The sequence below is a fragment of the Antennarius striatus genome, chromosome 5 (genome assembly GCF_040054535.1).
Source record: "Antennarius striatus isolate MH-2024 chromosome 5, ASM4005453v1, whole genome shotgun sequence".
Lineage (NCBI taxonomy): Eukaryota > Metazoa > Chordata > Actinopteri > Lophiiformes > Antennariidae > Antennarius > Antennarius striatus.
The window spans coordinates 13,441,924-13,455,160 of NC_090780.1; the positions used below are offsets into that span (position 1 = coordinate 13,441,924).

Here is a 13,237-nt window from a genome sequence, read left to right on the forward strand (position 1 = left end):
CGTGCAGGATGTGCGCCATGGTTCCTATTACCCCGCACATCTTGCACAGTGGATCCTTCCTCAGGCCCCACCTGTGCAAGTTTGCTGGTGTCGGCAGTGTATCATAGACTGCTCTTAGGGGGGAGGAGATACGGAAAGGCTCCAGTCTCCAGAGATCTCCCGATGAGTTTCCTCCTAGGTAGGTCCCATCTGGTCCAGGCTCCCTGGGACCCCAGCTTCACTGCCCTTGCCCTCCGGCCCTCCTCCTCCAGGCTTCGCTCCTCTTCCTGGACCATGGCCCTTCGGTCCCTGGCTCCCGCCTTCCCCCATTGTTGGACATGGGAAGCCCCAAGGCCTTGATATATACAGTATGAATTCAGCCTCATAGTAGGTCCTCGGTTCAAATCCATCAGGGAACATGGGACTTTTCAGATTTTGCTTAGGTTTCATCCAGGTTCTCCAGTACTTCTTCCCATTGTCCAAAATCACATAGCAGAGATGTACTAGTGACTCTAAATTGTCCTTTTGGGGGTAATAGGGGGTAACTGGGCGTTTGTTTTTCCATGTGATGAACTTGTAGCTTGTTAGGTTGAACTTCGTCTCTTGTCCAATGAAAGCTGCAAAAAAATACAGATTTAAATGTTGTATGCAATCACAATACAACAGCTCATTATTTGGGCTGAAGTTACAATTCTACAAGTTATGAAACACAAAATAACAACTTTAAATGAGAGAATTTTTAATAATGTTCCAGTAATATTTCTACATTTTATGGAAAAGAGGTTTTGGTTAATCAAGGAAAACAATCTCAAGTGATTTGTTTAAAGTAAGAGAATCAAGTATGTGAAGAAGTTACATTTTCCTATGTCTACTTGATGCTCATGACCCTCCAGTGAAACAATTTTCTTAAAGGAAAACAGCAAGTGATGCTGAGCTTCTTTTTTTTTTTGAAGCCATTCAAATCGTACATTCAGCCTTACTATAAGGGCTCTCACAGAATGTATGACCTGCCAAAGCTCTTGCATTGTGTTGCATCACAGTCTCACTGGCTGGCTGAACCCCCCCCTGCTCCTTTCTGCAGCAGTCTGTCTCACTTTGTAGCCACTGATGCATAAAGATGCCATTCACCAGCTGCTGTATCTCTCTGAGGACGCTCCACATTTATCACATTCAGACCAATGCATGCCTGATTGGGACTCGGTGCCAAATCTCTGTTGTACCATGTAAAATGTAATAATCAGAAATAATATGTCAGTGTGTAATTATTAGTCACATATAAATGTGTACTGTGCTGTACTAAGAATTTCACAGCCCCACATTCCATCTCATTGATCTGAGAGTCTCATCTTAACTAACAAAGTTTTCAGGGCAGTACAGAATGTTTGACTGGAAAAAGGAGCCAGAACAGAAACAATCACTGTGCTTTTGGCTTTCACCTAGTTTCATTTACTAGCATGTTTAGAATAAAAACTACGATTTACAGTCAAAAAGAATACCAGACATCCAAACTGTTGGATGGAGAGCAAAATAATGATTCAAAGTGTTTGAAAAGTGGAAATACTGAGCTACTGGTTCCACCAGATGTAAACTCAGGAAACTGTCAAGGTCAGTGAGATTCATCCTCTGATGTCAGTGAATATCGTCACCAGTTTTGGTGTCAGTTTGTCCAAATAAATGTGAAGATATTTCTCTCTGACCCCTCAAGTCACAGTGTCAGCACAAATGGCAATTTGTTCTAAGCAGATCACAGCTGAAGCCTAAAACGTCGTTTGTTTTCTCTCTTGTGGCTGTGTCTTATAGAGCAAGGACATTGGGATCCAGATGCACGAGGAGCTGGTGAAGGTGACAAATGAACTCTACACTGTAAGTTACACATTTACCGTATCTGTACAGATTGATTCCTCATCCCTCATTTCAACACTGGTCTTATCCAGTCCCTGATTTCTTTCCTTTTTTGTCGAAGTAGTCATCCGACAGCTGGTTCCAATAAGTGTTGATATAAATAAAAAAGGGCTGGATGGGTGTCAGCGCCAATGTCACACATAATTAGTATTTAATTGTATTCCTCCTTTTTTTAAGTGAAATTTAAAATCTTTTTCCTGTCAGATTCGTATGACATGATAGAGCAATTTTAACAAACAGGATGTTTTTGAAGCTCACCTTATCTGTTTTATTTAAATGACCTGTAAGCTTATGATAAGATTTCTATTTATATTGCTGCGTCTACATTTTTTGTGTTAACTTTTGCCTTATTCTACCGCAAATTGGTCACAACTCTCAGAACTCAAGTGTCAGTTATAGGTCGATGAGCATATGCGGTGCACGCTGTGGTGCTGCACCGCTATGGAGTCTGGCTTTTATCGATGGGGGCTTTGTGCCAAGAACTGGATGAGCTCCAGGCTGCTTCAGCAATCTCCTGTTCCCTGAGGGGAAACCAAATACAAGACATAGCTGCCTTAGATGACTTATTCATCCATGCAATGTGAGGAGAGTCAAACTACCAAAGGGGCTGGCAACCCTCCCTGATCCTGCCATCTGTACATTTGGATGCTTAAACAGGACAGTATTATACAGAGCTTATGATTATCAAAGTGCATAAATGATAGTAAAAGGAAAACAATCTTTTGAAAGGAAAATCTTATCAGCCTTACCAGTTAAATTAGTTTTGTGTTAGTTAATAAAAATGTTAAAAAATATACAGTAGAGCTCACATTTTCACATTTAATAGTTTCTTCTCCATCCATCATGGCCTATCCCTGTTTTAGGGTCTTCTTGCATGATTTTTAAAAATCTTTCGTCTCTGGATTCTGTTTATCATTTTCAAAGGGCAGAAATTTGTTGTTGTTGAAATGATGCCATCGTGAAGCTCTCTGGGACAAAATGTTTTTGCCAGCTGTACAAATGAAGCTAAATGATTGGAAAATTTTACAATTTGCAGACAGACATAAAAGTCTGACTTTCACGGAACAACAAGTATATAAATTTTTAAGGATTGCACCCTTGTGAGCATTTAATCGTTTATAAATGGCAAAATCAATAATTTGGCTGTATGGTGATTGCCTTGTGGTATTTTAAATGACTGCCAAAAGACAAATCCTTCTTGGAATCCTAGCTGGTCAGTAAGAGGTAAGATAGATGCAAGACTGAAGCTATTAACATATTGTTGTCAGTGTGATTCTGCAGCAGAATGTTAGTGAGGGTCCAGACCCTGTTCTGTGTGCCTCATCATTGATACCAAACCTGACACAAAAAATGGAGCAAAAGCCAATTTTCTGTAAAATTCCAATTTCCTTGGCGTGAACGTCTTTTAATTTCCTGCTACACTGATTTAATATCCCAGTCGGGATGAATAAAGGTTCAGCCCAGCTTATCTTTCTGATGCAGCACCTTGTGTCTGATGTCTGCTCTTCAGTGTAAAACACAATTGTTCTTTTGTTAACAACAATGCTGAAAATCTCTTTCAGAAATTGCTGATGAATAGCTTTCATTCAATCAGTCATTTATTCAATCATTGTGTTCTCCACTATTTCCACTGGCAGCATGTTTTTGCTGGAAAAAGGAATATTTAGTGAAAGAAAAGTTTGCATTAACTATGATTTTTATAAATTGGGTTGTTTATCACTTGCTTATTTTATATCTTATATTCATTTCAACAGTTGTGGCAACTACAGAGGAATAAAGCTGATGAGCCATACAATGAAGTTATGGGAAAGAGTAGTGGACGCTAGACTAAGGGCAGAAGTGAGCATTTGTGAGCAGCAGTGTGGTTTCATGCCAAAAAAGAGTACTACAGATGCAGTATTTGCTTTGAGGATGTTGATAGAGAAGTACAGAGAAGGCCAAACGGAGCTGCATTGTGTTTTTATAGATCTGGAGAAAGCTTATGACAGGGTGCCCAGAGAGGAACTGTGGTATTGTATTAGGAAGTCTGGAGTGGCAGAGAAGTATGTTAGAGCAGTGCAGGACATGTATGAGGACTGTAAGACAGTGGTGAGGTGTGATGTAGGTGTGACAGAGGAGTTCATGGTGGAGGTGGGACTGCATCAGGGATCAGCTCTGAGCCCCTTCTTGTTCGCTATGGTGATGGACAGGCTGACAGACGAGGTTAGACAGGAATCCCCATGGACTATGATGTTTGCAGATGACATTGTGATCTGCAGTGAGAGCAGGGAACAGGTGGAGGAGAAGCTAGAGAGGTGGAGGTTTGTCCTGGAAAGGAGAGGAATGAAGGTTAGCCGCAGTAAGACAGAGTACATGTGTGTGAATGAGAGGGACCCAAGTGGAAGAGTGAGGTTACAGGGAGAATAGATCAAGAAGGTGGAGGATTTTAAGTACTTAGGGTCAACAGTCCAGAGCAATGGAGAGTGTGGAAAAGAGGTGAAGAAGTGTGTACAGGTAGGATGGTATGGGTGGAGAAAAGTGTCAGGTGTGATGTGTGATAGAAGAGTTTCAGCTAAAATGAAAGGAAAAGTGTACAAAACTGCAGTGAGACCAGCGATGTTGTTTGGTCTAGAGACAGTGTCCCTGATGAAAAGACAGGAGACAGAGCTGGAGGTAGCAGAGATGAAGATGCTGAGGTTCTCTTTGGGAGTGACCAGGAAGGATAGGATCAGGAATGAGTACATCAGAGGACAGCACATGTTAGAGGTTTTGGAGATAGAGTCAGAGAGACCAGACTGAGATGGTTTGGACATGTCCAGAGGAGAGATAGTGAATATATTGGTAGAAGGATGCTGAGTTTTGAACTGCCAGGCAGGAGGCCTAGAGGAAGACCAAAGAGGAGGTTTATGGATGTAGTGAAAGAGGACATGAAGGTAGTTGGTGTGAGAGAAGAGGATGCAGAAGACAGGGTTAGATGGAGGCAACTGATTCGCTGTGGAGACCCCTGAAGGGAAAAGCCGAAAGGTGAAGAAGAAGATTCATTTCAACAGTTTAACAATAACTTTTGATATTGTTTTTGGCCAAATCTGTAGCTACTATTTTAATATTATTTCCATTTCTCATGCTTTACCCGACACACAGCCTTCATAGTTTATGTCATGAAACGTGACCCACCTATTATTCTTTCCTGTAAAGTGGGAAGGTGAAATTTGCACTAGAAATTTGGTGCGGCCACAGAGAAGCTGCAGTCATCCTCTGGTTCTATGTTGTGATCTGGGAAAATCAAGTACTAAATGATGGGGCAGCCTTTGTCTTTTGTAGCAGTATTCCTTCAAGCCCTTTTTGATTTAGAAATGGCAAATAATTGTGAGTCAGAGATATGAGATAATAATTTAGGAGGAGACAATGTGGGAATGAACTAAAAACAGAGTTTCCTACCCAGAGCCAGTCAGAGATTCTAGTCAAACTGACTGACTAGTTAAATACATCAAATAGACTTACGTAAATTCAGTTTTTCTGAAAATTACTTGCAGATCTTGTCATCAGGTAACTTGAAAGTGGCTTGCTTGAAATATAGTACATCATCAAAGGAATCTAAAAATGACAGAAGGAAGGAATGCCTTGAAGGAAACGAGTGTTGCTCATAATGCCATAGTCTCTCTGGTTTTGGACAGACTACGCCATTGTAGAGAACAGATGTTTGCTCTTATTTGAAGTATTTATTTTTTTACCTCACATGTCTTTTTTCTTTCTTACTTTTGTCATTCTGTTATTGTTGTTGTCTGACGTTGCCTGGAGAGGAGTTGCTCTTATTCCAGCACTGAAAAGGGAATAACTAAATAGAGAACACTGGTTAATGTCAACATTACAGGGTTGTAGGTCAGTGGAAGATTATAGTGGCAAGTTGCCCAACAACAAACACTATTTTGATGAGATTCACCCGTGGAGATAAAAGAAACTTTGTAGCTCAAGTTCATCACTAAGTGAGCCTTATGTACTTGTTCACAGGAAAATAATAAATGACATCATCCCAAGGTGTCCAAATAAAATAGTGAACGCTCACATTGCACATCTGGACTTTCTTTTATGAGGCTCAAGAATGAGCCTCCAAGAGGAGAGCCTGTCTCACTGAACATCTGGGATGAATTATGAAAGACTCAGGATGCTCCTGTCTTGTCTAATGAAGGATCCTGTCACTGTAGTCCTGTCAACATCATGCTGGGGTTGGATGATAGTGTGTTTGAAGATCTTTAGTAGAGATCAAATTGAATAAGTTACTGCGAAGAACAGAAAATAATGCTGTCACTCTGCTGCATAAGGAAACAGAAAATAGGTGATGGATAATGAAGCATTTCTGTCAAAAATGATGAAGTGGCCAGGAAAGCCACTCAACTTTAGCTGCTAGAGTCTCTTAAAATAGTTCACATGTAGTGACATCTGTGCAGCAGCGCAAATGGATCCAGCAGACCACAAAAAAAGTCCAAATCAAACCTTTTTTGAAGGAAAATGGCATTGAGGTGACACTATTTTCACTATTTGGAGAAGTGAAAATAGTGTCCAACACAACAGCAGTATTAATGTGAGTCATTGTCCAGGTGTGGATATGTGAGCAGAAATAAAGACGTGTTGTTGTTTTAAGTTTTTACATTTGGACTGGTGGTTAAGTCGTAATCATTGTTGTATATCATAGAAACCTTTTACTTTATTACTGTATCCTGTTATCGGTACTCTTTATTATTTTCCAAACAAAATTTTCATTATCAATTCATTCATTCATTGTCATGTACCACCGCTGTATCCGCCGTAGCGGGTCACGGGGAGCCGGAGCCTATCCCAGCTGGCATAGGGCGTGAGGCAGGGGACACTCTGGGCACGACGCCAGTGCACCACGGTCATTATCAATCTATTGTTTTACATTGTTTTATTCACAGATTAACTGTTTAACATGTGAAATGTTTAGACACAGGAAAAAATTCTTAGTTTCTCAGAATCCACATTAAAATTTTCAGTATATCTGATGTTTATCATCATCACCCAAAGATAACATTTGTTTCTGTTTTATGACAAATAAAAACAACAACTCCTGAATTTTAGGGGTTGAAACTGAAGATATTTGACATTATAAAAATTGTGGAAATTACTTGACTTCCAGTTCTAATTTTACATTAATTATATGCGTTTCGATGAGTTATCCGTTGTCTTTTTCAGTCAGCAACTCCTGAATGTACTGGTTGTAAAACCAGGGAATCCTCTGATTGTCACGTCGTTTGACAGGATCTGAAATGTATGTTTAAATCATGTCAGTCTCCTTAACGTCCTGTCGGTTGTGCTACTCTGGCAGGTGATGAAAACGTACCATATGTACCACACGGAGAGCATCAGTGCAGAGATCAAGCTTAAGGATGCAGAGAAGCAGGAGGAGAAACAGTTCAGCAAGTCTGGTGATCTGAACGTGAACCTCCTGCGTCACGAGGACCGCCAGCCCAGACGCAGCTTTGTAAGGAAAATTGAGAAGATGAAAGAGAAGGTGGGCATAATCACAGTCTGTAATGTTGTGTTTATACACACACACGCACACGCACACGCACACACACACACACACACACACACACACACACACACACACACACACACACACACACACACACACACACACACACACACACACACACACACACACACACACATACACACAGTATGAACATGATAAGTAAGTTCCTTAAGGGGATTAATAAAGTACATTCTTTTTTTTTTTGTTCTTCTTCTTTGCTGGATATGTATATTATGCTATTAGACGTTCATTCTGACTAAAAAGCTGATAAATGTAATTATTATGTTCACAACTGGTTTCTCTTGTTTGTGTGACCAAAAAAATAGTTTTCTGCAGCTCCTTCTCAAATCTAACTGAGGAGTTTATTACAGTCCAGTTCTGTTCATTGATAAATAGCTCTATGTGCTTGATCCGTTTGTAAAGACTGAGAGTAGAGACCAGCAGACAGAAAGCTACATAATTTCACAGACTCTCAGGAGTACATTTTATGTCTTCATCACGCTGAGCAGAAAGTAGTACCGGTCTTCTCTGCCAGCAATGTGAGTGTGGGAACCCAATACACACAAGCATTTCTTATTATGGAACTTCTTTGGAATTCCTTAATGCAAATGAACTCCCCATTATCTCTCAGGTGCAGGGAATCAAAGGGCTGTCAGTAAGGAAGTGTTTCTTCTTTCTCAGGCTGGAATCCTCAGAGAGTGCTATGTAGAACAGAGTGGCAATAGTTATTCCTCTTCCCCACTTTCCTGTTTCTAAGCTCCTAGGAGGAAGGACAGTTAATCTGTTTTCCTTTAGTGTACTCCTGCAATTTGCATCATAAAGCCATTGTGAAAATGGAGGTATAATCCATGTATGGTGAAATACACAGGAAATAATTAGCTGGAGCAAATAATTTTGCTCCAGAATTCTGTCTTTTAAAATGCAAGTTGTGTGAATATTCTTGAAAATCTTTGTTGCCAATGTCTGTTATCTGCAGAAAAGTGACTGGAAGCAAACCCGGCTGTGCTGTTTGACATGTTACTATCACCAAAGTCTCCTGTCATCTCTAGCTATCCGCTGGTCCCAAAGCTGCAGCTGCCTGAGCACACAATCGAACCTTCCTGCTTGAATTCCCTGCACTGGTGATTTTTCCGCTTATCATTTCTATCTCCTCTCTCCTCTCCAGAGACAAGCCAAGTACTCCGAGAATAAGCTGAAATGCACAAAAGCCCGGAACGACTATTTGTTGAACCTTGCGGCGACAAATGCAGTTGTGGCAAAATATTACATCCATGATGTCTCTGATATGATTGATGTGAGTATGCAAAAGGCACATGTGTTGGTTTACATGTCTCAGCTGGGGTTTAAGTTGATTTAACTCTGCAGCACTTTGGTTTTTCTCACCATCTGCTCCTGTGTTGTATTCACTCTCAGCATGTTAGCTGTTTGTTTTCAAGCCGCTCTGTTTAGCACGTGTGTCATTATTTTTGTGATTTCTAAATTTATTGTAACAAATTTAACACAAAGTTTGTAACCGATTGCTTTCTACACCAATATGATAGGTGCAGTAATCTGTAGTATCAAGCAGCAACTAAAGAATGTTCTCAACAGATGATTTCAAGGGATTCCATTTCTCAGTTTTTAGTCGTCTGCCACTGTTTCACTTGTTTGTCCTTGTTAATGCTGATTTTGGAAGCTCCGATGGGACAAATACGACTAGTTTTCACCACATTAAAAACATGACTCAAGATGCACACTTTCTCTCCCTCTATCTGTATGCTCTTCTGTTGACTATTCTTTCAAGAGTCATAATCTAGAGAAGAGGTTTTTCAACACAGGCTCAAAAAGCTACACTTTTGTAAAAAAAATAACAAGTAGAAGTTGTCTCAGTTTTTTAGTTTAATAATTCTAATTTCTTATGACTCCAAAAAACTAATTTTGCACTTGAAAAGGAAATAGTTCTTTATTCAAACTATGCACCAGCTCCACTGCCAGGATATCTGATTAACAGAGTTAAGAGGCTGGCTTTGTTCAGGAAACCATCAGTGACTGGAAGTAGGTCAAATTCAGCTGGTGAGCGGAGGCTCGATTTATACAGCCATAAATGCGGTTAATGTGTTTGGCACTAGGCTCTCGGCCCTGTGTCACCTGCTACCAGTCTGCTCGCAGACAAATAGATGAATGCTCAGATGAAGCCATTAAGAAAAGCTCTGTGGAAGCATTCTCAGTTTTCCTTTCACACAAATACCTCCATCTGTATTGTTGTACATTGCTTGATTTTTAATTTCATTGTCGCTTGACTTTTTCTTATTCATTTCTTTATTTTCTTCCAGTTCCTGTTATAAAAAAAAATACAGCCAACATCAGTGGACATAATTTTTTTTACTGGGTTATTTTTCCTGTTTTGCTGCTGCACTGTAGGGTTCTCTGCCTGTGTAGATGATATAATTGTGGAAACAAGTCATTTCTGGTCTTTTTTGTGTAGTCTGTATTCAGTCATTTTGTTTGTCGGCAGCTGCTGAAGTTTTAAAACTATGCTGTCATGCTGTGTTATGAAGGCTTGTTAACGCTAATGGCTATCACATTTGTGCTCAAGGCTGGACAGTCATGGAACTCTATTTTTGATTTTCCAGATCACACGTGATATAACATGATTTCTGCAAAATTCCAATCATGTCCTGTATGTTACCTTTCATTGCAGTTAAAATCATATGAGCAGTACATCTGTGCTACATGCAGACTACTTGTTCACGGCCGTCTCTGACTCTTTTGCTTGGCACCTTTGATGGATCTGCTCTCTAGAAATTGAAAGAGCCATATCTTGTCAAATTTGGTGGGGCTGCCATATGTGCAGACGAGGAAAAGAGTTCAGTTTGTTATGTCAGACTAGGATTTCAACCCCAGCGCTGCTTTGAACTGCTGAGTTTAAAGCAGCGTGTGTCATCATTATAGAGCATTTAGGCTTGTATTTGGAGAATCAGCTTAAACTGGTTATTTCCGCAGAGAAAAACGTATGGCACATATTCATATACTCATTGTATTGTGGCACATGTTTGAAGAATTATTGCTGCGGGTAGTTTTATGTGAAAACAGTATGGTCGTTATGAATGGAGAAATTTGGGTTAAAATAGGGGATGTTTAAAAAAAATAGAAAATGTTTATAAATGTGCATTATTTATATATATATATATATATATATATATATATATATATATATATATATATATATATATATATATATGTTATACATACACACACAATACACATTTCTAGAGCTCTAATGCAAGAGATAAGAATCTATAAAAAGCAAAGTGGTCAAGAATATTTGAACTAAAGAGTGTGTGTAATTGTGCTCTGGTGGTTATCTGCTCCTGCAGGCTGCTGCTGATATGAATGTATTCTCCCAGAGTTTGTTTATTTAAAAAGATGCTAATTTGCTCCCTTTAGTCTTGAGTCTACTGAGCCGCTTGGCCTGAGTGATGTGAAGCGGCTTATGCACCAAAGTCGAGACACTTCTTCCTCAGTGCAGAAGAGTGTTTATTTAGTGAGTCACAGAGCTGTCACTCGCCTCCAGCTTCTGCCGAACCTCGTCACAACCTTCATCTGCTTAATTAGGTTACTTCACACGGCCCGTACGATGAAGCTCTGTGATTATCCCTGGTGTCCTACTCTGCCAGCTCCTGTAATTCTTTGAACTCTACTTCCATTTTTTAGCATAAACATAGCAGGGAGTAATTTGGGATTCAATCGGCCTTGACTTAGAAGCTCAAACCAGGAGAATTTTTTCATATATAAATTTAAAATGTGCCTCTTTATTTCTTTCATTAGTTTATGTGGGCTTGTCATTTTAAAGAGCAACTCTTTTAGAAAGAATGAGATTGCTATCTCTTTCTAGCCTCTGCTAGTTTCACTGTGATGTGTACACTTTAACGTCACTAAACTCAACAGACTGGGTGTTTGATTAAAATACCTAAAATTTACCCTTGTTTTCGATCCCTGCCATAGAGTATGTCACTGGGATTTTGTGTCCATGCATCTGTAATCATCATAAATCTATATTTTTGTTTCACCAGTTTCCACATAGTCCTTTTGATTGTTTGAATTTTATACTAATATTGTTTGACGTAGTTTACATTGAAATTTTTTGGTTGATTGCCATATGTAAATCAAATACACTTGTCTAAGGGTCACTGAAGGAATGGAGGATGTGTCACACTAATGAAGTTGTTTACTCTTGCTTTGGAGGATGTTGGAGTTCCATGTCATCTTCAGATGTTACCATTCCATGTCTGACAATTTCTTTTAAAGTGTTTCAGTGATTATTTATCTGTTTTTATTTCCACAGTGCTGTGACCTCGGCTACCATGCTAGTTTAGCACGCACATTCAGGACCTACTTATCTGCCGAGTACAACTTGGAGACATCTCGTCACGAGGGACTTGACATCATAGAAAATGCAGTGGACAACCTGGACTCCCGCAATGATAAGCACAAGATCATGGATATGCATAACCAGGTGTTCTGCCCTCCCATGCGCTTTGAGTACCTGCCACACATGGGAGATGAGGTGAGATAATGAGATTATCAGTCATTCAACTGAAGAATATGGTTTTGCTAGGTAACACAAACACTGATTTGGATTTACTGTGTCTTCACCTGTCCCCACCCCCCCACCCCCCACCCACCCAAGGTGTGCCAGGTGAGCGCCCAGCAGCCTGTCCAGACTGAACTCCTGATGCGCTACCACCAGCTGCAGTCTCGCTTAGCTACACTAAAGATTGAGAATGAGGAGGTGAGGCGTTATTATGGCTGTGTGTCTGTTCAGACACCACCTTCAGCCCTACCCCCCAAGAACAGAAAGCCCTGTCTTGTTTTCCCCAGAGCCACGTAGGAGGGCCACATCACCATCTGTTCTCTTTGCAATTACCCTCCAGTGACCCTTGCTCTGCGGGAACTAGGCATATATTTAGATTGTCACGGTGCCAGTGTTATGTTTTCTATGAAGTTACATATTTATCAGTTGTGCAGTGAAGTAACAATATTCTCATTATAAACTGCAGAAACAAAGGTATGTGATAACAAGAGCCTGTTAGACTTTGCCGAGGGCTCTGTCTCCTTTCTCTCACTTCTTGTCTTTTCCTCTGGAAGAAAATCAGTTATTTCACAATAATACTTTAAATGAGCTTTACATTCAAAAACATATCAGTAATTTGTTTTTATATATATTTAATATATTTGCATTTTTGTTTTGTTTTGTCAGTCTTTATTTGTGATGTCTGATGTATGGCTAACACACAAGTTGCTCTTGACTTGCATTTTTATGCTCCTTTGTTGCGTTTCAGTGTAATCATTTATTGTTTGTTCAGTGTAGGTCATTTATTGTTTGTGGGATCAATCTTTCTTGATACAAATATTTTTAGTCCTGTAGATCAATCACTCTTGTCCTCCGGAATGTCATTGGTGATGTTTGTTCCATCAAGATTTTTGGAAAAATAGTCTTTGTTATCATTAAAAGGCAAATGTGACCAAGACAGAGCCAGATCTAAGGCTTCATTTGTCATTTTCTCTCAGGTTAGAAAGACCTTGGATGCCACCATGCAAACGCTGCAGGACATGCTGACGGTGGAAGACTTTGATGTGTCTGATGCCTTCCAACACAGCCGCTCCACTGAATCCATTAAGTCTGTGGCCTCAGAGTCCTACATGAGCAAGCTGAATGTGGCCAAGAGGCGGGCGAACCAACAGGAGACGGAAATGTTCTACTTTTCAGTGAGTTGATGTCGAATACTGTAATCATTTTACTCCAAACTGATGCCGCCCAGCTTTGACCATCAACTTTGCATTGCT

General features: G+C 40.0%; 1 protein-coding gene across 1 annotated transcript in view; it reads left to right on the top strand.

Annotated features, from left to right (window-relative positions):
- Positions 1-13,237, top strand: part of srgap3 (SLIT-ROBO Rho GTPase activating protein 3) — a 51,195-nt gene that overhangs the window by 22,808 nt on the left and 15,150 nt on the right. Inside the window, exons 4-9 of the mRNA XM_068314388.1 lie at positions 1,780-1,842; positions 7,202-7,387; positions 8,577-8,705; positions 11,736-11,957; positions 12,081-12,182; positions 12,962-13,159. Of these exons, the coding sequence (XP_068170489.1) occupies positions 1,780-1,842; positions 7,202-7,387; positions 8,577-8,705; positions 11,736-11,957; positions 12,081-12,182; positions 12,962-13,159 (900 nt within the window). The remainder of the gene's footprint in view (positions 1-1,779; positions 1,843-7,201; positions 7,388-8,576; positions 8,706-11,735; positions 11,958-12,080; positions 12,183-12,961; positions 13,160-13,237) is intronic.